At 42.8% G+C, this 25,209-nt stretch overlaps 1 protein-coding gene across 3 annotated transcripts in view; it reads right to left on the bottom strand.

Moving 5' to 3' along the window:
• The window catches only part of LOC144791850 (putative cation-transporting ATPase 13A4), a 395,602-nt gene that overhangs the window by 230,642 nt on the left and 139,751 nt on the right, over positions 1–25,209 (bottom strand). For all 3 annotated transcript variants that reach the window (XR_013602482.1, XM_078666633.1, XM_078666634.1), the window contains 3 exons: positions 24,507–24,579; positions 16,258–16,389; positions 11,966–12,136 (listed from right to left, as the gene is read on the bottom strand). Coding sequence is in view for 2 of the 3 variants with exons in the window: in XM_078666633.1 (XP_078522759.1) it covers positions 11,966–12,136; positions 16,258–16,389; positions 24,507–24,579 (376 nt within the window). In the remaining variant the exon portion in view is untranslated. The remainder of the gene's footprint in view (positions 1–11,965; positions 12,137–16,257; positions 16,390–24,506; positions 24,580–25,209) is intronic.

Genomic DNA, 25,209 nt, shown 5'->3' with positions numbered 1-25,209 from the left:
AGGTAGAGTTCTGTTTGCAGATCACGCGTTTTGTTAAATGGTGTAAATTCGTTCAGTAGTTCCTAATAAATCAAAAGTAAAATCATAGATATATATTGGAGGAGCTACGGTAAGCTTACTGTAAGCTTTCTGTACTGAATGCTAATTGGCATTCAACTGTCTGTCAACACTCCAAACCAGAAAGTGTTGGCAGCCATCTTGTGCCTCGGTAGACTGAGGCACAAGCAAGCAGAAAAACAAACGTGTAGAACGCAAAAAGGGGGCAGAGTAGAAAAACCCTGACCCCCTAGGCCTGCTCAGGGGGTCCCACAAGGGCCCCCAATGCCCCCCAATTTTTTTTTGACAAAGATCGAGGGGTACGAGTACTGTATGAGTACCGTACTCGTACCTTTCCGAGTACGAGCTGCATGCTCATTGGCTGTGAACACTCCAAACCAGGAAGTGTTTGCAGCTATCTTGTGCTCAGTAGACCGAGGCACAAGAAAGCAGAAAAACAAATGTGTAGAACGCAAAAAGGGGGCAGGGTAGAAACACCTTGACCCCCTAGGCCTGCCCAGGTGGTCCCACAAGGACCCCCAAGGCCCCACATTTTGTTTTTTAAAAACCCGGTCTGCTTTTTTTAAAATTACCCCCCAGGGGGACCAAATCCCGGGAGCATAATGAAAAAGAAGTGTGGGGGGGCCCAATCCCCCCTACATTGCCCCAGGGACCACTACCCCCGGGGCAAAGCAACGCAGCCCCCTGGTGCATTCTGTAGGTTCCAGGTGGGCTAGTTGGCCCCCATGGACCCACAGTATGCAAGGGGAATTGGTTCCCCCTCTGCAAACGCGCCAGGGGGCTGCGTTGCAGAGATCTGTAAAAAGGAGGGTGGCCTCATTACACCTCTCTGCAATGCAGCCCCCTGGCGCATACTGGAGGTTCCTGGTGGGCTAGTTGGCCCCAATGGACCCCCAATATGCAAGGGGAATTAGGTTCCCCTCTGCAAACGTGCCTGGGGGCTGCATTGCAGAGTGGTGTAAAAAGGGGCGTGGCCTCATTACACCTCTCTGCAATGCAGCCACCTGGCGCATACTGGAGATACCTGGTGGGCTAGTTTGCCCCCAGGGACCCCCGGTATGCAAGGGGAATTAGTTCCCCCTCTGCAAACGTGCCCGGGGGCTGCGTTGCAGAGAGGTGTAAAAAAACACTCTACAGGGCGCTTTAGCACAGTGGTGAAGGTAGGGGGCGGAGCTTGAGGTGATGTGAGTGCAAACATGCCCTGAGGTGCGTTTTAAGTTGGGGAATTAATTCCTGTTCAATCCAGAGGTCCCCTAGGGGGCAACTAGTCCAACAGGTATCTCCAGTAAGAGCCACGGAGCTGTGTTGCAGAGTGTTGTAAAAAGGGGGCGTGCCCTTTGAATGACTCTCTGCAACACAGCTGCTTGGCGCATACTGGAGGTACCTGGTGGGCTTCTTGGCTCACAGGGACCTCAGGATTGAAGAGGAATTAATTCCCCAATCTAGCTCACTACTATTCCTTAAAAGTAAATTTAACTGTACTTACCAGTAACTTGAATTTCCTTCCATAGGATATCATTGCCTGCTATATAAAATATATATAAATTAAAAAAATATTAAATAAAAAAATATATATTACAATTTCAAAAAATTTTAAAACTTTTTTTTCAATGTATATAATAAATGTGTAATGTAATTTAAAATATAAAATATCTAAAAATAAATAGTTTAAAATAATGTAGTAAATCAGTATAAAAAAATATAACAATTAATACATTTAAAAATTATCATTTACAAAACCTTTGAAATTCACTGAAAAAACCATAGGTTTCAGCCACGTTATAATTAAAAATTAGCATTTAAAAAACCTTAGAAATTCACTGAAAAAACCATAGGTTTCAGCCATGTTATAGTTAAAAATTAGCATGTAAAAAACCTTAGAAATTCACTGAAAAAACCATAGGTTTCACACAGGTTATAGTTAGGAATTAGCGTTTAAAAAACCTTAGAAATTCACTGAAAAAACCATAGGTTTCACACATGCTATAGTTAGCTGGACATTTCACTCATACAAAACCATTGAAATTCCCCCGTTTCATAGTTAATTCAGCTAACTATAACTCGCGTGCCCGCAATGCACTGCTGATGATGTCACATATCAGTGATGTCATCAGTGATGTCACTGACCATGTCATGAATGATGTAATATGTGACATCATCAGCAGTGGATTGCGGGTGTGCGATATATAGTTAGTGCAACTAACTATATATGGAATTTCAATGGTTTTGTGTGAGTAAAATAAGGTTTTTTAAATGCTAATTCCTAACTATATATGGTCTATAACCTATGGTTTTTTCAGTGAATTTTCAAGGTTTTGTAAATGCTAATTCCTAACTATATATGGTCTATAACCTATGGTTTTTTCAGTGAATTTCAATGGTTTTTTAATAGCAAATATCATAAGCTGTCGAATGTCAAGTACGTGGTAAGTGAAAACATTTTCGTGTTTATGCACACTGATCTGCTTTGAATGGTGCCCCCCCTCATTTCTATTAGGAGTACTCTCTCTTTGCAGATAGTGAAAGGTAGTTAACGCAGGCCTTTGCCCCCGTTGTAATACGTCGTGCCTGCTTCTCTCTCCATTTGATTGATTGTTATCCAAGCATTTACTGTTTTAGAATTGGTTCTCTTTGGTTCATTCTCTATTTACAAACAGACACAGAGTTGCAATACTCTGTTTAGTCTTTGCAGATAACGAAAAATCGTGTAAAAAAAAAAGAAAAGGAATCGAGCAAAATCAGTAGGCTACTAATGGGATCTCTTTTTGACCTCGCTAAAATAGAAACATTAGGAACAACCCCTCATGACAAATACAAAACTAGTGAGATGAACTGAACTCCACACAATGATGGCTGCAAAACAGCTCGGCTCCGCCACCCACCCCGCCCAAAATAACGATAAAGAGCGGCTGCCATGATTGGTTGAGGAATGGCCACGACGGAGCTACGAAATGGTGGTGCTCTCATGCTAACCCCAGCTTCAGTCTGAAACATCCAGAAACACTGTAGACTACCAATTCGATCAGTTCCGGTAGCGCCCCAATGTAACCCGGTAGAGAGGAACTAGCCCTCCCCTCTTTGACTGATGGTTCTTGTTGCCTGTCCCTTCTGTTGTCATTTAACAGAACTATTTAGCCTGCTGAAAGGGGTTGTGTTCCGACCGCTGGTTGGTGGAGACATTTTGACTATATTCTGGACCTGCGTTGTCGCGTAATGCGTCATATGACGCGCCGCGTTAGCGCATCCGGAAGTCATCCGGGGCGCGACGCGCAGCGCGTAACGTAAGCATAACAAGTCATGTGACTTGTTAATAAAACTTTTCATTGGTTTATTTTACTTTTCTTATTCTAATGATGAAAGGCTTGGTCATATGACCTAAAAATTACGCTTTTTATTACTTCCGAACATTATGTTTTCTTAAATATATGTTATAATGTTCCAGGCTAATGTACTTTCCCGGAAAATTTACAACTGTCCTGCAAGTAAAATATATTCTTTTTTCGAGAAAAAGAGCGTTTCTTCGTCCCATGACGGAGCCGTTGAGCAAAAGAGGGTCGACCTGCTGTCTTAGTCGCCGATACGCCTGAATATGAGATTCTTATCGATCACTTTATGTTGCAGGAGTAGAAAACACAACAGCCCTTGACCATTTATCTTTACTGCGTTCCTGCGTATTATACCTTTTACCCTTCATGTAATTGGTCTGCTTTATTTCACTTGCCTTTTAATGATTCTAAAACAGTGACTATTATTAAAAACTTTACCAATGTATATACTACTACCATGTTTTCTTTTAAAAACCTTTATTGTGAAAATTTCATTATACAAATACGAGCCTATAACCACGTGGGCCGGCCACGGAGCAAACTGTAATCGTATATGATGAGTAGACATTTACACTGTAGAGGAACGTAACGGGCGGGCCATTAGGTTGCAAGAACTAAGGTGTCTAACAGTTGCGGAATCGGTGGACGTACATTTTATAATTAAAATACGACAGGGCCAGTTACAATAAAATTATCTAGATATACATTTGCGGGCAAGTACCATGGGTGACGTTAATTCGAACTTTCAATAGTACAGTAATCAATAACACATCAGAACTTAATATCAATAGGGATGTCGAAATATTCAATCAATTCTCGTCCCCGCCCGCCATATGCTTCAAAACTGCATACGTATCTCGTGATTTCAAGGTTCTGCAACCAGTACACAACAAGGAGTTACGAGTCCCATTTATTCCGGCGCCATTTTGGGCGAGGACGGGCAGGTCCAGGATATAGTCAAAATGTCTCTACCAACCATCGACTATGATGATGTTCATATGCTGTATTTATTAGAGTAACACTCATCTGTCCACATGAAATTAATTTGCCACAATCTAAACATGTCATTTTAATCCTTCCAAAGTTCTAAATATTTGGGTCCATTTCCCTTGCCTCTGATGCTGTCAGTGCCACTTCTTTGATGAATGTACTGGCAGGTCGGGGGTTCTCCTCCAAATCTCTCTTTTATGCAGCACTATAATTAATTGGTGCCACCTCTCCATATGACGATGCATGGTATAGTTACCATAACTATATTTTTTTCGGTTCCTCTGGAGAGTACATCGTGGCAGATGAAGCGTGTAACGTACCGGGCATTTACATTTTTTTGCATGTACAGGAAAGGAAAAAAAAAATCGAGCGTCCGAGTTCTAAAGTGTCCCAGGGCCATTTTAGTAGACCAGGCCCAAATCCAAAGAACAAGCCGCCATTTTGAGAGTCCTGTTGCAGCCGCCTGTCGCTGTAGCATCAAGAGCAGCCGAAACTCAGCTGAATGGCAACTGAAACGGTAAAGGGGCGCCCCACTACAGCAGACGAGCCTCCACCTAGGAAGGCCCGTTCACGCCGCCTCCCCCCCCCCCTTCGGGCACCCCACGCCGTTATTCGGAGCAGTATTGTAGGATGGCCACACCAGTGCGGCAACTTTCTAGACATCACCTCGGTGGTAACCGAATCTCAGCGCCTTTTGGTGTCTTCTCTTCAGAAAATATTGTTGCGCTGCCTTTGGCCCCATTCGCACATCGGTCCGCTACTGACGCCATCTCACAGGCTAATGGGGCGCCCCACGCCGAGTTTCAGCATTGTAGGATGACCACACCAGTACAGCAACTTGCTAGACATCACCTCGGTGCCATCCGGATCTTCGCATCTCAACGCCTAGTGGTATCTTCCATACAGAAAATATTGTTGCGCTGCCTTTGGCCCCATTCGCACATCGGTCCGCTACTGACACCATCTCACAGGCCAACAGGGCGCCCCACGCCGACTTTTACCATTGTAGGATGGCCACACCAGTGCCACAACTTGCTAGACACCACCTCGGTGCCATCCGGATCTTGGCATCTCAGCGCCTTGTGGTGTCTTCTATTCAGAAAATATTGTTGCGCTGCCTTTGGCCCCATTCCCACATCGGTCCGCTACTGACGCCATCTCACAGGCCAACGGGGCGCCCCACGCCGACTTTCAACATTGTAGGATGGCCACACCAGTGCGGCAACTTGCTAGACACCACCTCGGTGCCATCCGGATCTTGGCATCTCAGCGCCTTGTGGTGTCTTCTAGTCAGAAAATATTGTTGCGCTGCCTTTGGCCCCATTCGCACATCGGTCCGCTACTGACGCCATCTCACAGGCCAACAGGGCGCCCCACGCCGACTTTTACCATTGTAGGATGGCCACACCAGTGCCACAACTTGCTAGACACCACCTCGGTGCCATCCGGATCTTGGCATCTCAGCGCCTTGTGGTGTCTTCTATTCAGAAAACATTGTTGCGCTGCCTTTGGCCCCATTCGCACATCGGTCCGCTACTGACGCCATCTCACAGGCCAACGGGGCGCCCCACGCCGACTTTCAACATTGTAGGATGGCCACACCAGTGCACCTTACTAGACACCACCTCGGTGCCATCCGGATCTTGGCGCGTTGTGCTGCCTTCGGCCTATTCGCACATCGGTCCGCTACTGACGCGAACTCACAGGCCAACAGGGCGCCCCACGCCGACTTTCAGCATTGTAGGATGGCCACACCAGTGCTGCAACTTGCTGGACACCACCTCGGTGCCATCCGGATCTTGGCGCGTTGTGTTGCCTTCGGCCTATTCGCACATCGGTCCGCTACTGACGCCGCCTCACGTGCCAACGTATTTTCTCCGTATTTTATACCCAATGCCGCATAACAGGTCATGTGACTTGTTTATAAAACTTTTCATAGGTTCATTTTACTTTTGGTTTCCTAATGATGGAAGGCTTGATCATATGACCTAAAAACAACACTTTTCATTGGATGAAAACTTTTTTTTTTCCCCAAACGATGAAAGCCCCACCTTGTTTCTGGATGTTTCAGACTGAAGCTGGCGTCACCATGAAAGCACCACCATCTCGTGGCTCCGTCGTAGTCATTCCGCGAGCAATCATGGCAGCCGCTCCCCACCAGAAGCCTGCAGGAGTCGGGGGCCCCCAAAACTTTTGATGAATCCTCAAGGCGGAGGGGACGCTTTCGAGAATGGGGTCCAAGACCTAGCAGACAAGCGTCCGATTTCCAAGGTGTCCCAGGGCCATTTCAGTGGACCAGGCCCAAAAAGGAAACAGCCTGCCGCCATTTTGAGAATCCTGTGACAGCCGCCTATCGCTGCACCGCAAGAGTGGGTGCAACTCAGCTGAATTGCGGCTTTTGACACAGTGGACCAAAAGCGGACGGAATGGCAACTGAAACGGTAAAGGGGCGCCCCACTACAACAGACGAGACTCCACCTGGAGAGGCCCGTTCACGCCGCCTCCCCCGGGGCGCCCCACGCCGTTATTCGTAGCAGCATTGTAGGATACCAAAACCAGTGCGGCAACTTACTGGACATCACCTTGGTGCCATCGTTCTGCTGCCTTGGAACTATTCGCACAACAGTTTGCTACTGATGACCCACCCCCCGCGACGCCCCACGCCGGATTCCGAAATCAGTGAAATCTGGACGTTGTGCTGCGTTGGGACTATTCGCACAGCCGACCGCTACTTCGTTGTTTTTCCCTAAAAATGTTTATATGTTATTACTGTTTTCTTGTATATATTTATAAGTTATTAAAGTTTTATAATCTTACTACTTTGTTGGAGTGCTATATATTTTTAATGTGACACATAATTGTAAAAACTTTGATGTACAAAGAGTCATCCCTGGAATCTTCCGCTTCAGGCTCGGTCCCCTCCCCAATCACAATACAGGATGGTTTTCAGATAATAGGAACGCGTCTGCTGTGACGGATCTCATCGAGTGTGGGCCTTGATCTACTATAATTCCTTTGAAGAGGGGTGATTCTTTACAGCTGGGGCCATAAACTACATCTGCAGGGCTAGCTGATACCCTAGGACCGGCCTGGACAATCGGACACAGAGGAAAAGGAGTGTCAGAGGGTGCGGTAGTGAATAGGGCGAAAGGGAGGTGTCGGGCGGGCACAGGGTGTGATTCTCAGGGAAGAGCAGCGCAGATGGGGGGTGGTTTATTACCCATGCATAAGACAGAGAGCGGGGGTGACCACTGCCTGGGGGAGATGCTTGCGAGGGTGGGGAGCCATGCTAAGGATCGACAGCGTGCAGAGAGTGGGTCTGGTCAAGGCATCTAAAATGACTGCCGTGCACGACAAAAGTGTGGCATTTGAAAAAAGGCAAGATGGCGCAGACAATGTTTTTCAACACTTCCTGATTTCCTTCGAATCGAACGTTAACAGACGTTGGGGCATATTACCAAAGTTAAGCGATATTTATCCCTAACGATGCTTGGCAACGAATTTTTTACCGCTAAGCATCTTCAGAAATTATCGCAGATAAACCTTGCTATTATCAAGGTTTATCGCAAATACGATAAAAAACGACCGCAATGCATTAATATCGCTGAAAACTCAGCGATATTCATGCATTACCGAGCTAATGCTCTTAGCCATGTTATCCACCTCCCATTGGATAACATGGCTAAGAACTGCTCAGGGCAGGTGGTAGCTTTTGGAGATATTCGCGCTTATCGCGAATATTTCCAAAAGTTGGTAATAGGAGATAGCGATGTTAGCGACTGTTTCCAGTCGCTAACATCTTGGCATGCCCACTTTGCATGTCATTAGTGATAAATATCACTCACATGCAAAGTGGGGCCCAAGATGGTCGCTAGCTCCTACTAGCCGTCGCTAACTGGTGTTAGCAACAGCTAGGTAATACAGAGATAATTTTATCTCCGCGAAGCGGAGCGCTGTTACAGATATATATCTTGTTTTTGAACGTTAATTTCTCAAAATCCACTGAAGCACATATATTGAGACCTAGCAAAGGCACATCGAGCTACCAGTCCCTACAATTTTGCCAAGTTTCGTGCAAATCCATTCAGCCGTTCGATTATTATTATTATTTTTTTTTTTGCCCCACGGGGCCCTTTTAAAACCTCCACATCAAACCTAAGAGGTCAAGGAGGATCTACTATGCCCCCTTATGGTCATTTGCCCCTTCGCTTTGGCCTCCTCTTGTCTCTCGATCCTACCGAGAGACAAGATGGCGGCCGCTACGGACTGTTTGCAATGTTTACAGACGCCGGAGAACCAATCAGCTTCGCAAACCTCCGTTACGCGAAGCGGAGCGCTGTTACAGATATATATCTTTTTTTGAACGTTAATTTCTCAAAATCCACTGGAGCACATATATTGAGACCTAGCAAAGGCACATCGGGCTACCAGTCCCTAATATTTTACCAAGTTTCGTGCAAATCCATTCAGCCGTTCGATTATTATTATATTTTTTTTTTTTTGCCCCGCGGGGCCCTTTTAAAACCTCCACATCAAACCTAGGGGGTCAGCGACGATCTACTATGCCCCCTTATGGTCATTTGCCCCTTAGCTTTGGCCTCCTCTTGTCTCTCGATCCTACCGAGAGACAAGATGGCGGCCGCTACGGACTGTTTGGAATGTTCACAGACGCCGGAGAACCAATCAGCTTCGCTTCACAAAGCTCCGTACCACGAAAAGTCCGCGAACCGGAGCGCTGCCCGGTCCGCTGTTACAGATATATATCTTTTTTTGAACGTTAATTTCTCAAAATCCACTGAAGCACATATATTGAGACCTAGCAAAGGCACATCGGGCTACCAGTCCCTACAATTTTGCCAAGTTTCGTGCAAATCCATTCAGCCGTTCGGGCTAAAAGTGAGGCCAACCGCCCTATGGAAAACTCAATGTTAAAAACACGTTTTGGGACCCCCCTTTTTTCTCGGCCCCCCCTTGACGAACCCCCCCCAAATTTTTAAGAGCTGCTCAGAAACAAAATGTGCCATTTTCCTGAAAATTTCAGCCAATTCCGTCCACAAACGCCAAAGTTATTAGACATAGAATTTTCAAAAATCCCATAGAGAAAAAATCCTAACTATATATACCTACTGGCGACCGCCAGTAGGTAATATATATATATATATATATATATATATATATATATATATGTATAATTACAGCTCAACTCCTCCGTTTCCAGACAGATCAGCCGCACTCCCACAATGCAGCTCATGAAGATGGTACAACGCTGTCCGATTGCTTCAATACATTTATATTTACTTGTAAAGTACACCAAGACCCCACACAGGACGCCAATGTGTTACAGCTTACATCTCCAGCACATATTACCTACTGGCTGTCACCTTAGGACCTAGTTTCCATGGAAAAGCATTTTTTGACTTAATTTTGGGATAATTTGACCAATCTTCATGAGATTTTCCCAAAAATGTGTCACGGTAGCTTCTGGTTGTAATTGAAAGTTTGGGGGTGGTCCGTGCAGTGGGGACTGAGAATTTGGGCTGATAAATAAGGGTGCATTTGTAATGTTAATTCCCTTAGGAATGTTTAGCCACACCTACAGCCCGAAGTGAGTAACCGGACTTACACCAAATTTGGCAGGGAAGTAGATATGTGTTCAAGGAAGTTCCTTTTGCCTATTGGTTTACATCTGTTCAGTAGTTTTTCAGAAATTTAAGCCAAAATGTATAGTGATATCTCTGGTCGAGAATATTTTGTGACGATTCCGTGATTACTCGTGAATGCGCGTGCAAACGGAAATGCTCTTGATTGGCTAGAAGGAACCGGAGAAAGTTGCCATTTTATTGATTGGAAACGGTTCCTGGGGCTGAAAATTTCTGGAAAGCCTAACTTAAGGGGTCAGAGTGGAAGTACTCTGACCCCATGTTTGAGGAATGGGGGTGTTAGTGACACAGGTTATTTGTCCGAAATAGATTTTTTCATTGCAGGTGATATTGATGACTGCACCGCCAACGTGGCTCCCCCATGTACCATGGGGTCAAAGTGACTATGGACATTGTCACGAATATTGGAGGAAATATAAAAAATATATATATATATTTGTAGACTAACCGGTGACTGTCACACACTTATATACCTACTCACATTTTCACTCAGATACTTATATACCCATTCACATACCTACTCACACACTTTCATGTCCAGTCACATACCCACTCAGTTATTGATGTACCCACTGTCATACCCATTCAGGTGCTTATGCATGCACTTACGGCTTACTTTCGAGAGAAAATCTCATGTACAGACCCACTCAGACACTCATACACCCACTTACAGACCCAGTATGGAATGTTTAATTCCACTGACACACCCACTGATAGTGAGACCCACTCAGAAACTTGTGCACAAACTCATAGATCCAGTCACAGGCTCATGTACCCATTCACATACGCAGTCAGACGCAGTCAGAGATTGATAAAACCACTCAGAGATCTATTCAGACAATCCTGCACCCACTTAGAGACCCACTGATACACTCATATACCCAGTCAGAGTCTTACTCAGACATTCATGCATCGACTCACAGACCCACTGAGAAACTTATAATTCCATTCACACACCCACTGAGACATTGATTGACCCAGTCTCCTATCCAGTCTGACAATCATGACTGACTCACAGAGCCACTGAGAGTCAGTCGAGTACTGATGTCACAATGCCTGCCGACAGAGCCAGGGGAAAGGCAGGTCCGGTCACTCAGACCAGGGAGTATAAACGGAGCAGCTGTTGAAAGCAATGAAAAACGTACAGTTGTTTTTCTTTCTTCTGTTCTATTTTGAAAGCGTACAATGCAAAGCAGATAGAATATATGTATTTTTTGTACTCCTTCAAACTAGAATCTTTCTGTATCTTTCTAAACATTCAAAGCTACTGCACTTTTTTTAAAATAAAACATGGGCACATATTAAACTGTTTCTAATATCTAGTGATTTTACTATATTTGTGCTACTTTTGTAAGAGAAATTCAAACAGAATGTTACCTTTCTGTAAGTTAATTTTACACTTCATAGAACAGAAATAGTGTATTTGATGTTTGTCTTGCTTGTGCCATTCTCTCTCCATGCAAGCACGGAACAATATGCAGGTAAAGTCACCTTGCATTTTACGCACCACTATAATGTTTTTGTGTTTTTGCCAAAGCAATATACCAGCATGCTTGTACATGATAAAAGAACATTGGAAAGTGCCCTGCTGTAAATAGCTTTAAACTTCCACTTGCCAAATTTTCTAAAGTGGATGGTATTTAGTTTTGTTTTCATGGGACAGACATAATATTGATCTCTACTGTAGGCTCAGGAAGAGATTAATTGTGCATTATAAGGAATAAAGTACCCCACCCATAAATAATCACAGGTCAGCTCTGAGTTCAATAGCGATGAAGTATATATATATATACACACACATATATACCTACCATAACATAGACATTTGGGCATTCTTGGCCACTGGACCTTATTGCACAATTTTCCCTTTTCTGAAAAGACTTAATGAAACTAAAATCACAGACAAAGGCAATGCTGAGTTAGGAAACTTACCAGTTTGCAGAACCACAGCTCTCGCGGGGCCGGAAGCAGATGCCTTGCTCTGGATGAGGTTGGTGCCACAGAACAGGATGTACCTCTTATAATCTTCTCCGCTGTACTCCTTCCAGGGCATGGAGCTGTCTGCTTCAGGTAATGGCATCTTTGTGACTGGAACACTCTCCCCTTTGAGGAAAAAGTATGCTTCTGCATTACACTCTGTTTACATACCTCTGGCAGAATAAACACATTCTCAAGAGTGAGTCAATGAAGTGACATTTTAAACACAACTGATTTCCTCAGTATTCTAAAAGGAGTGTGTAATTGTGTTGAGTTCACTCTGCCACAAAGGTGTCTCCCCTTCACTTGCTTAAGAAATCACAATTAATATTCCCAGCTATCCAATGATTAAGAGGAGTGAAAGGAAAGAGAGTGGAATTGTTGAGATAAGAGCTAAAGAGAGAGGGACACAGATAAAGAAATAGGGAAAGAGAGCTAGAGACAGACATTTAGAGAAAGTAAAAAAATTGAAAAACAGTAAGCATTAGGAGAAATGGAGAGAAAAAAGAGTAACGGTAGATGGTAGAAAGGGCAAGGTAGCGACATGAGACAAAGCGTTGAGGAGAAAGTAAGGAAGGAAGAAGAGAATAGAATGTGAATGAGAGAGACTGCACGCGACAGAGAAGTATTACATATTGGTGTGCTTTTATTACACAGAATGCAGTGATGTGCAAAAGCTATTTTTCACAAGAATGTGAAGTATTTCCTAGGTTTGTAAATATGGTTTCATTATGAAATTGACAGGACCCAAAGCTGCGGAGCCTTACTGGCGTCAGGGCACTAGGGTTAGGAGGCAGTGGAGGAACAAAGTATGGGGCAGGGTGATCTAAAGCAGGCAACAGCATAAATTTGCCACATAGTAAATGCATGCAGTAAAACCCCAATGAATGGTGAATTCTGTGTGGTTTTACAACTAGGAAAAAACTGTTCATTCCTCGGGGTTTTACCTGTAATTGCAATGTACTAGGGCGATTTTACGAGGTGGTCATAGTAAAATGTGATTGAACATTTTGCAAAACAATATGCAGAGGAAGAAGACCAACATGATGAGCTATTTGTAATCCCTTAGCACTTGGTAGAAGTGATCTTTGCCCATTCAAATGTAAAATTCACCCTTGGCACAGTACGGGGGAAGGTGCCCTGGCCCTGATAGCATCCCGGCTGACTTATTCTTGTATGATAAGGATACGCTGACCTTTGCAATCCCATGGACGTTGTATCATTTGCAGAACTGCTTAAACTTGCGACGAGTGGTTCTCGTATACGAAGGCATTGGCCCGCCCCTCCTTTTCTCTGGTTCGAGTGCTGGATAGACTCCTGTGGAGCCCAGTTTTGCCCATAAATTCCTTAATACGTCAGTCTGGGCGACCAGTTTACTTTCTGAATAGCCGTACTTATGATACCTTAAACGTGCGCCCTCATTTGGACATCTGTTGACTGGCACCGTACGCTGTATCAAGATCCCTGTGAGGTTGGCTGGCGTGCTTTCTCTGAAAGCAGGATTATCCCCTAAGAAATACACCCCGAGATGGAAGATCACCTAACATGAGTATATCTGGGAATCTCTGAACTCCATGATGAAAATTTTGATTCTGGATGTTCCTTCGAAAATGAGCCCCTGCGTGTAAATATATATATATATATATATATATATATATATATATATATATATATATATATATATATATATATATATATATAAGAATACTCTTGATTATCGATGAACTTGATCTTATGAAAGAAAAAAGAACAACTCAAGCCTTCCAACAATGGTACTAATTGTGCCCTGACGAAGGAACTGTAGACACATGGTTTTTACCGAAACGCGCGTCGGCGATCCTTTCCCTTGCTGTCTTGATATGTTTATGATTTTATGTATGTTTTTGTTTATTGTCTCTTTTCATGGTATGGTAGTTGAGTTGTCTTTTTGAATGGGTGTATTTGATTTTTGGTACGAATTTTTGGGAATGAATTAATATTGTTGGTTGTTCTTGTGGGGATTTTGTAGATAGTGTTGTACAGAATTAATTGTTCTGAATAAGTTGATGATGTTTTCTTGTTTTCAATTTTTTGTGATTTGATAATTAATAAATAGGAATATGCTTTTCTAAATAATGCTTGTTGTTGGGACAATGTTGATTTAAAAACTGTATAATGGATAATATTACCTAAATACTAAGTTTATACCGTAGAGAGGTTAGTTCTTGTTCTAGTAAAAGTCACCCTTGGCACAGTACGGGGGAAGGTGCCCTGGCCCTGATAGCATCCCGGCTGACTTATTCTTGTATGATAAGGACACCTAGTCAAGATATAGACTATTACTAGCCAATGCAATCGCTCGTGGTGAACCTATACCTGATTCCTGGTGGGGTGCTGAGATAATACCCATCTTTAAAAAAGGCGATAGATCCTCGCCGAGCAATTGCAGACCAATAAGCCTAATAGGCTTTATCCAAAAGGTGGTGGCTTGCCTAGCATTCACAAAACTTGGTGGATGTTGCAAGATTTTGCCCTATTGCATACTGGCGTAGATTTTGGTCCACTCCTGAGTCGGCAAATTATACTGATGCACTTAGGTGTCATGGAGGCGGACCACTCACATGAGATTCGCAGGCTCTATAACATCAAGAGTACGTTGACCGAAATGGGGATGAGGCACTTATGGGAGAATCCAACGGGTGCACAGTTCCCCTTGAAAGGAAAAATGAAATAACAGTATTGGCATGTTATGTTATGTTACTGCAATTTGTATAGAGCAACAGCTGCCCCAGCAAAGGGGCGTCCTGGCGCTAAAGCTTACGACAAACAATCTTAAAGCACCCAATAGTACCTCATTGACAGGGAGGTTCTTAGAATTTGTGTCCACCCTTGGTATGAGCAAAAATGTGGATATATTAGCGAAGCCCATCGCTATGAGATTATACTACCAATTCCGGGCAGGTACTCTCTCCACTAAAATCCTTCACTTGCAAGTGGTCCTCCAATGCGAACGACAAATTTCCAATATGTGCCGACCAGATTAAAACATAATCTCAAGTTCTATTTGTTTGCCTGCTTATGGGAGCCCACTGAAAAAAAAATGTCTCAAGCAGATCTTTAAGAATCTGGGCACCAGAAGTTGCAGTACTGCACTGGGAATATTGCTCTTCATTGCAATATGTAATGTCTATTGCTAAGTTTTTGGGATGGATGTGGGACAAAAGATATAAAATGTAATCTAATCTGTTTTAATGTCAAAATACTGTGTTATAAACTAGAAAGATTTACATTAGCCTATAGGGTTATGATGTGGACCCATTTTGTATGCATGTTGTGCTTCGGCTATTTTAAGTATAATCTTTGTATGATATTTTGTGGGTTTTATTATTTATATTGCTTTTATGACATATATTGTCAAAATAAAGCTATTTTAAATGACTGATTATGTGAATGCATGTCTGGAGCTGGCCCATCTATTGCTAACTTTGCACAGCTTTCAACAACTCTTGGCATTGAACCATATTTTAGCTGAATTTTATCTCCTACACATTGCCACTGGTTATTCTTTTTAGACTATGCACTTAAAATTTGCCTTTGTCTCACGGGGTGCCTGGAATCAGGATTTCTCTTTTTGTGTCCGTGACAATACTTCGATTCAAAGTGCTAGCCATTTCTTGCTGTCCTGTTATTAGTACCAAGGGACAAGATGTAACTTTTTGGTGCCATTGCGTAAGAAAAATGTGTTACAGCATAAGGATGGATGAATGTTCTTGCGGTCCTAAGGGTCACTTGAAATGTCCTGGCCAGTCCTTAATTTGAGAAAAATAGACATTCCTTATTAGGAGGTGATATCAATTGCAATGCCTGTTTTACAATATTGAAGTTTTAGACTGAGTGTCCACACTTGTTGCAATTTTCTTAAATGGAATTTTATCATATAATTGTTACAAAAATTGTCATTGCACAGGATCTCCGCACAACATTTTATTCATGTTTCATTATTCTTGTGTGCTTTTAAGGCCTTTGGCAACATAAAGTGTATTTTGACTTGACTAACTCATTGGAAAGACTACAGGAAGCCCCATCAGACAAGGCAAGGACACACTATGCACAACCAGGTGTACTGGCTGGGGAAGAGGCTGAATCTCACACTGTAATCCCTTTTATTGGCACAGGAAAGATGTGAAAATGTGAGAGCAATAACTAGTGATCAGAAACATAAAGAAAACTAACTGTACCACAGAAGAAGATATAAATAGAGTTCATACCTGTAAGCATGCCTTCATCTACAATGCAACTCCCATTAAGAAGTACAGCATCACACGGCAAATAAAGCTTGTTTCCAGTCAATATAATCACATCTCCAGGGACTAAATTATGTGATTCCACCTCTTTGTGCTCTGCAAAATAAGAAAACATATTTGTTTACACATTCCTGCTATGATGGATAGTTCCTAACATGGTGCTGTGCTTTTGCAGCTTTTTTTAAATGTGGATAACTGAGACAAACAATTTGTTATCTTAAAATGTGAAAAGCAAAACATTTCTATAATCACTCTGTTAGAATTCTTGTTCTAGCTCCTCCTTCATTATAATTCAATGTTTCTAAATTATAACAGATCCAAGAAGAGGTAATTTAATGGAGTAAGGATGCCTGAAAGCTGAAAAAGTGATTGACAAATAATTTCTTTCCTGAAAATTTATTTCTTTTGTAGCAAATAGTATTGTAAGAATTTTTTAACTTATTAAAGTACAATACAGATTGTTCCAATTTGTAAAACGTGTTTAAAGAAAATCTGTATTGCTCTACAGTGGTTAACGATTTTTCTAAGACAAGCTTACTTAGACAGTACATTAAGGCCCAACGTTACACAATAAAGGTTTTGCAAAATGTATGAATTTTTTTACTTTTCATACCAAAAGATGAAGTTTGGAAGTCTTGAGTGAGGATCTGTAGACTTTGTAATGATCAGTTGGAAACAGAGCCCAATTTAGAGTTTGGACACTTAACGTTGAATATGACCACTTAAAATCACACATTCACTGAAACTAAGCAAAGGATAAAGTGACGCTATAGTTAGGTATGCTAATAAGATCATAGCTTATGTGAATAAAAACCCAGACATTCACTGACAAAAAACAAAGGTTAAGGTAACATAATAGTTAGGTGTTGAAATGAGACAAGAGCTAATTTTTAAAAACAATTAAAACACTGAAATTCACCAGTTATAGTTTAGTGAATTAATTACAATGTTCACCCCCTCATGCAATGTTTTTGACCTCACACATTACATCACTAATGATATGTTTAATGACATTAATGAAGACATGATGAATGGAACTTAAAGTGGGGTTGTAAGCATGGCTCTAAGCTTGTATGCTCTTGTGGTCATCTCAGGAATGTGGCCGTTGTATATTTTAGCACTTGTCTGTGAGTCCTGGTCAAGCAGAAACCATAATCCTAGTCAGGGCAGGGGCAGGAACACCCCTAAATTAACCTGTGCTCACTTCTGGTAGCTTGGCACAGAGCGGTCAGGCTTAACTTAGAGGAAGTGTGAATAGAATTTGTGCATCACCTCAAAAAGTAAAATGTGAAAACACCACACAAAATGATTCCACACGAGGTTAGAAAAATAGCTGTGATTTAAATGAATTCAAATAAATCCAGAACAAAACAAAGTGTAATTAGATAGAAATGTTTAAAGTTTATAGTGACAAATAGGGTCAAGAAGCAAATGAGCTATTTGGAATATCTAGTTGCACTGGACCAGGACAAAGTCACAAGTTTAGGCCAAACACAATGGAGCAGGGCCAGCCACGGGGACCCAGTTAGGCCCACTGTGCAAAGTACCTTAACTCCAGGCTGTGGAGCATTGCGTGGATCCACGTCGAAGAAGCGTTGCACAGCCGAGGCGATGCATCAGTTTCGAGAAGCAGCGAGGCTGCAATGCTAGATCCTGTTGTGTTGGTATCAAGAATCCCATCGACGGGGCTTAAGATGCAAAATCCGGTGTTCAGTATGCGATGCGCAGCTGAGGCAATGCATCAGCTCTGATGAGTGGTGTAGCTGCGTTTGGAGTTTGGGCATCCTTATCGACACTGCCGTCAACTGGAAATGCTAGGAGCTGTGCAGGGGGAAGCGTTGCACAGTGCTGGTTCTGAAGGGGATGTGTTAGTCCCAAGATGCCGGAGGTGGTGGTTATGTGAGTCTTTATATGATGGGTTCAATCAGCACTGATGCTGTGGTTCCGCTCAAGGATGCACTGCTCAGCAAATGAGAGGTGTCAGTTCTGCTCAGAGATGCATTGCTTAGCAGTGAAGATGTGTTGGTTCCACTGGCAAGGACCTTAGGCCCACTTCCAAGGGTTCTGAACTAGGTTGGTACCACTTGGCAAGGTGGACTCACAGATAAAAGAGTACAGGTGCAGGGGTTGGAAGCCTGTTCCGTCCTTGAGGATTCAGATAACTATCCCTTGAAGTCACTCTGGGTTCTGGGCTCAAGAGATGCAGACCCAGCCAATCTCACCCAGGCAAGAGGACAGCAGGCAGCATATCAATAAAGCAAAAACAGAAGAGTGGCTGTCCTTTCAGCAGCTCAGCAGTCCTTCTTCCTGGCAGAGTATCTACAGGTCCAGAAGTGTATTAATACAGAGGAGCCTGAGGTCCATTACTTTGTAAATCCGTCATAGACAGACACACAATGCATCTGTTTATGACGGATTTACAAAGCCCAACTGCCAACTACATCCAGTCATGTGATCAGAGACAGCCTAGAAGGCACCAAATAGCTAAAGCAAGAAAATGCCAACTTTCTGAACGTTTCTGCTTGGCAGTTCGGGCTGGACTGTTCCCATGGGGCACAGGGTCAAGACTGATTTGCATATGGCTGGGTTCAAACTGGAAAGGCATGGTGAGCAAAAAAACGATGGATTTAGGCCCAGATCAATGTATGACATTTTTCTGCATTCTGTCCATCAACTGTTGTTTTTGCATTTGTCACCCCGAGTGGGACGGGTATGCTCAGACGTAAGTCCTGTGCTCTCTATGCCACTGGAATCAAGCTATCTTGGCTGATGAGGGCTGAAAGCCCAAAACCAATCCTAGGATGCTTGTTTCCAGTCCAGGGAGGACCTGGATGGGCAGTTTGGGCTGGATTGTTTCCATGGGGCACAGGGTCAAGACTGATTTGCATATGGCTGGGACAAACTGCAAAGGCATGGTGAGCAAGAAAACAATGGATTTAGGGCCACATCTCTGTATTGGGGTGAGTGTCTGACATTGTTCTGCATTGTGTCCATTAACTGTTGTTTTTGCAACTTTCTAAGCGTGGCATATTCAGAATTTTACTTTAAGCCATACATTAGGATTTTAATGTAGGATTACAGAGACACAAAACTAGACTCAGTTATAGCCTCCCATTTGGAAATTACACTTCTAACTATAATAAAATAATCCCAATGTTACCCTATGGGAGAGAGAGAGTTCTTGCATCAGTAAAAAACGAATTTGAGAGTATTTCACTACCAGAACATATAAATCTTAAAAGTAAATGTCCTGACTTTTAAATACACTGCATCATGCCCTTTGAGTTGTCCAGAGCCTACCTTAGAGGTGACTTATATGTATAAAAAGGGAATTTAGGGCCTGGCAAAAAGTTTATTTTGCCGGGTTGAAAAGGCAGATCAAACTGCACACACAGGCTCTGAAATGGCCGTCCTGAGACACGGTTAAAGGGCTACTTAAGTGGGTGTCCCAATCAGTACTGCAGGCTCACTAGTAGCATTTAATTTATAGGCCCAGGCTACATGTATTATCACTTTACTAGGAACTTATAGGCACACTACATATGTCATTTGGGGATGAATCAATATTACCATGTATAGTGGAGAGAGCACAAGATCCTTTTCACAGGTTAGCAGTGGTAAAGTGTGCAGAGTCCCAATACCAGCACAATTGAGGTTAGCAAAGTGTAGGAGGAAGGCAGAATGTTTGTGGGTAATCCATACTAAGGTTTACAGGTCTAAAAGACTGTGAGAAGGAAGAGTGAGACTATGAGTAGCGAAGATTAGCTGTGATTAATCAAGGCATCGTCCTCATGTATACATTACTAACCTGAGATCTTCTAAATTCTTTGCTTTGGACTGAGCCGCAAAGAAATATAACCAACATAAAGAACTGTTGCAAAATGGAAAATAATTTTGAAACTGTCAAAAGTACTCTAACCTTAAATGTAGACAGCACTAGAGTCCACCATTAATGAGTGATGTCATCCAAATTTTCGGTGAGCTGTCTAAAAATTGTCAATTACAGGGATTCCGCCAAAGGGGCCCATTATGATATCGGGCGGATTGCCCCCGCCAGGCTGGCGGTGGCAATCCGCCCGACATCCACACTCGTTTCCCCCCACCATATTAGTATGGCGGGGGACCTCGGCGGACGGAAAGACCGTCCGCCGCTTTAACGCCCCGGTCGGCTTGTGGCCGGGGCGAAAAAGGATTAATAGGGTGGCAGTGTCTATCAGACACCGCCAGCAATTTTATGATGGGCGTCTTTAGGTGCCTTTCAGCGGCGGCGATGCCGCCACGGAAAGGCATGCGGTCTTAACTCAGGAGAGGTGGGGGTGCACACAGAGGGGGTACCTGTGGTACCCCCATTCATTTGCATTAACAAAGCTGCAGGCACCACGCGGTGCCTGCCGCTTTGTTTATGCAAATGCATCAATGCATTTTTAGCATTGTGGCGGGCGGTGCAGAGAGCACCGCCCACCACAATGCTAAAAATGCAGGATGTGCCCGCAACTGTGGCGGGCACATCCTAATACCCCCCACGGGACCCCCGCCCTTATGGCGGGTGGTCCGAATTCCGAAAGGATGGCTGGCAGACAAAGTCCGCCCGTCATCCTAATGAGCCCCCAAGCTGGCACTATGATGATCTTTCTTGAATCCCCTCATGAAGACTGAGCCAGCAATGAAATAAGCCAAGAAAACGGTGGATTTAATCTCTCTAGACAAAGTCTCAGCTGAAGATTTTCTTCCTGGACATGTCCAATGTTCTGAGATATGATCTGGCTTGTAGTAAACCTCTGCTCTCTAGAGATGCAAGTTACCCCCGAGGTAAATCTAAAAGTGCCACATATCTTCGTCTATGGACAGTGCTGCAGAACAAATGCTCCAGCCCAGTGGCGTATCAAGAGGGTCTTAGGACTAAATGTTGCATCAATCCCCAATATCACTGCATGTTGTCTACCAAGGACTGACTCCCTATGTTACATGAAGCTTACATCTTCCAAATGCTTTCTCAAAGTAGCCTGGCCACAAATGTTTCCTCTTTCAGATCCCCATCTCGTGACTCCTATAGGTACTCAGAATAACTGGACTCCTCTGCCTTTAAATAGCCTTCCCTACCTCCCTTGAAAGCCTGAGTTTCGAAGAACTTCCAGCTCAACCTCAATATTGATCAGGCCATTGACATAGGGGGATCACATTTTGTGGGTGTCTCTATGCTGGCATGACTGCCAGCTGAACCAGTGATGGAAATTACCAACGTCTTAGCCCGCATGGAACCATCAAGACAATCTATGCTGACACATTGTCCATCAGCCTGACCAGAACTCAGTATCTGTGGACAGGGAGTGAAAGCATAGAGGAGACACCTGCCAAGACAGCCCATCTTTTTTGCCCTCAAAAACCGCATGGTCTGGAAATCTGGTGCTAAAGGCCAGAACATGGGCATTGAGTGTAAAGGCAAACAAATCAGCAACTGATATGTTGAAAGACATGAATCATTCTGAAAATCTCTCAGTTCAAGACTGGATATTGTAGTAAAGGACAAACTTGACTTAACTAGCCGCTTCTGTGGAGAAAGTGCAAATTCACCCAACAGCAAATACTTTGTGCTAGTGGTGCTAATAACCAGGATATGCTTAATCTCTGCCAATTTACATACACAAACACCTGTTTCATCTTTATGTTAGACCTCCCATTACCACTTTCTATTGTACCTTCAAAGCAAAAGCCTGAAGGCTGTGGAATATCCTTGCAAATTACTTTCTATTGGAGACATTGTTGTTTTCTTTTCCCTGGGCCTACTGATAAACCCATGAGCTATATCCTATCCAGGTCTACCTTTATGATTTAGCCAAAGCTGGAGGTGTGACCTGTCTTTCCGCAGAATCCATATTCTTGGAGAGGACAAATATTTACTCCTGTCAAAGCCCCATCACTGGAAAGATAGCATGGACATACCTATTTTGTCAAAGTAAAGAAGAAGCAACCATTTTGGTGTACTACATGGTCAACTTGCTGGAGCTGATAAATGGATCGTGTCTGGATCAGACAATCCTTAAATTGGGAAATGTAGATGTTCCCTCCCAATACAAAAGGTAACTAGTCAATGCACTACTTTTGTAAAAACTCTGGAAGTTGTTTCATGGCCGATCTCTAGACTAGAGAGAGTTGGTAATGCTTGTCCCTAACCACACACCTGTGGGATTTTGAGGGTATATATTGGAACATGGAGCTAAGTATATTTCAAATATGAAGAAGATAAATATGGTCTTTCTAATCAATGTGATGACTCCGCTTCCATCTAGTATTTAATCTCATCTTCCCCTGGCATGGGAAAGAGGAGGTTTATTGTTATGTAAATGTGTATTTCTTTTATGTTCATAGTTTGTATATGCCTCCTGCACAACTGGCCTGACTCATGCTTCAGAAATTTGCAAGGGTCTCTGAAGAGACAAATTGTCAGGGATCCGGTCATGTGGCAAAAATAAGGAAAAGGAATTTGAGGAGGAAGAAAATGGATGTCATTTTGTGCCCTTGCATGTATTCACTCAAAGTATGAGTTGGCCAGTGCACTACTGCAGTGCCTTATATTGTGCTATATCTTTTGAAACAAAGAGTCTGTTTTCTCTTCATTCTTGTCAGTTTTGTGTTCCAAAAGGAGACATCAAATATAGGGAAAAAGATAGGAACTCTCTAAATGGATGAGACAACAGTACTGCCTAAAACCAAACACTGGCATGTACAATAACTTATTAACAATAGCAGGCAGTCACTTATTGTGACCTGAGTGATGATAATGTCTGTTTAGAAGTCCACATTGTGTCTAAGCAAATAAACACTTTTGTTGAATGCCTTATCGGAAGAGACAACCCCAATCTGAGAGCTGGTTTGAAAGAATCGCCAATCTGTCTATGATGAATTAAATCATTGATATAGAACAATGTCAAGCACTTACCGCAACATAAATGCATTCCATTTATTCTTTGTGTGTGACATAACTATCTTCACCAGAAGATTATGGCTTTACAGGAGTTGTAATCTCCATTTCATGAAATTAGAACTATGATCACCATCACAGTATTTGAGTTACTGTTTTTAAAAACAATAATTACAGTGTGACTATCCTGGTCAATTAGTGCATGCCATCTGAATAGCTGGGCCCTGGACCAGAGTCCACTTTGGCCATACTTTAAAACCTTTTTGCGGATGGAGAGGAGTGCGGTACTCATCATGAGGTCACATATCTCAGCTTAAGAACCTCTGAATAACTTGCAATAATCCAGCTATGGACAGCACCCCTTGAGATAAACTAGATCAATGAACCACATTTCAAAGACTGATTTAATATGTCATATTGTGCACCAAGAGTGAACCACAATCACTTTTAGACGGCGAACACTAGCATGAAAGTGTCTGTGGAAGGGACCGCTCTCCACAGTGAAGAGTGAGGAGAGGGTAGTATCACACCTATCTCGGCACCTCTTGCCCTAGACTTGGAATTGCACTTTGTGCTGTGGGACACACTTTTTACAGACTCAGTCATAGCAGTCAAATATATGTTGAATGGAATTGGTTTCTTCAATGAACTAAAAAATGATGGCAAAAATGAATGAAGGCAAAAATGAAGGCAAAAAAGCGAACCTCTGTTTAGGGATAAGGTTGGGATCAGTTGAATTTTGGGCTGTCGTTGACATCTGATGTTATTATTTTTGTTTTACGTGTTATTTGTATTGTTTAGCACACAATGACCCAAGGTAGCCTATTAGTGCTAAAGAAGAACGCCAAACCAAACTAAGGTGATACAAAGATGTTTTGTAAGAGAATAGTCAGGTTTTAACTGGTTCTAGAAGGTGACCAAATTAGATTGACATCTAATGTAGAGTCACAAAGATTCCATTTAATCCCATATGACAAGCAAATGATCTCCTGCCTTGATGCACTTTCTTAATCTTAGGAACATTGAGAAGGTGGACTGAGGATGAGCCAGGATCTAGCTGGAATTTATTAGGAGAAGAACGGTTTAACGTAAATCGGACCAATGACACGTAAATCCTTAAACAGATGCAAAAACTTTACAAATGTTTTTTAAATATATGTGTTTATCCACTTCATGCTATTTGTTTTTGACAACTGATGGCTCATGCCAAATACAACCTTTAGCCCTCAAAGAGCTTCTGATTCTGAACCTTCCAATATTAAAGAACAACCTCTCACAATTAGAAAGAACTCACCTCCAGTTTTTAGACTCACAGTGACGATGACGCTATTGTTCGCCGCAACCAAGTTATGCAGCTTAACTGATTGCTGTTATGGAGGAGCAAAAAGAAGCAGATGTTACTATGAGCAGAAATATTTCACACTTTTTTTACCTCCTAGACAGATTTATTAATTCCTTTCTAACAATGGGCTTAGAGTTGCATTCTGAGGTGGGACATCAACGTTCCTCTAACACCCATAAGAATCCTTGTAGTTCTCAGAAGTTCATTGGTTCATCATGTGCATCACTTTACTAGGAGTGAAGGATCTTGCTAAATAATACAAGTGAAATGGTTAAACCTTAATTAGTTTTCCAAATGTTTTGGGTTGAGGCCACTCAATGATGCTTAATATCTCCTGCTTCGTTGGCCATACTGACTGAGAGGTTGGGTCTGTCACTTAAGAGTATCCAGTAATGTCAGCATATCACAAGAAGACCTCACAGCACTCATGCCATTTTGAAATAACTTCTCAGGTTGGATACAATGGAAGAAGGACCCCCAGTTTTTAGCAAAGATTGGCAGCTGATTTGGCTAAAAGGGGCAATTAGTGAATTGGATCTTGCCCTGTGTACATCTACCCATAAGTGTCGACTGACCAAAATGCGAGGGGTAGGAGAAATAACATTGCATGCCCTTTCAATGCTGATGACATCACAGGAAGGAAATAATGTCAATG

Source organism: Lissotriton helveticus, chromosome 11, assembly GCF_964261635.1.
Source record: "Lissotriton helveticus chromosome 11, aLisHel1.1, whole genome shotgun sequence".
Classification (NCBI taxonomy): Eukaryota; Metazoa; Chordata; class Amphibia; order Caudata; family Salamandridae; genus Lissotriton; species Lissotriton helveticus.
Note: the sequence above shows the minus strand (reverse complement) of the source record. Positions and strands in the feature narration are given on the sequence as shown.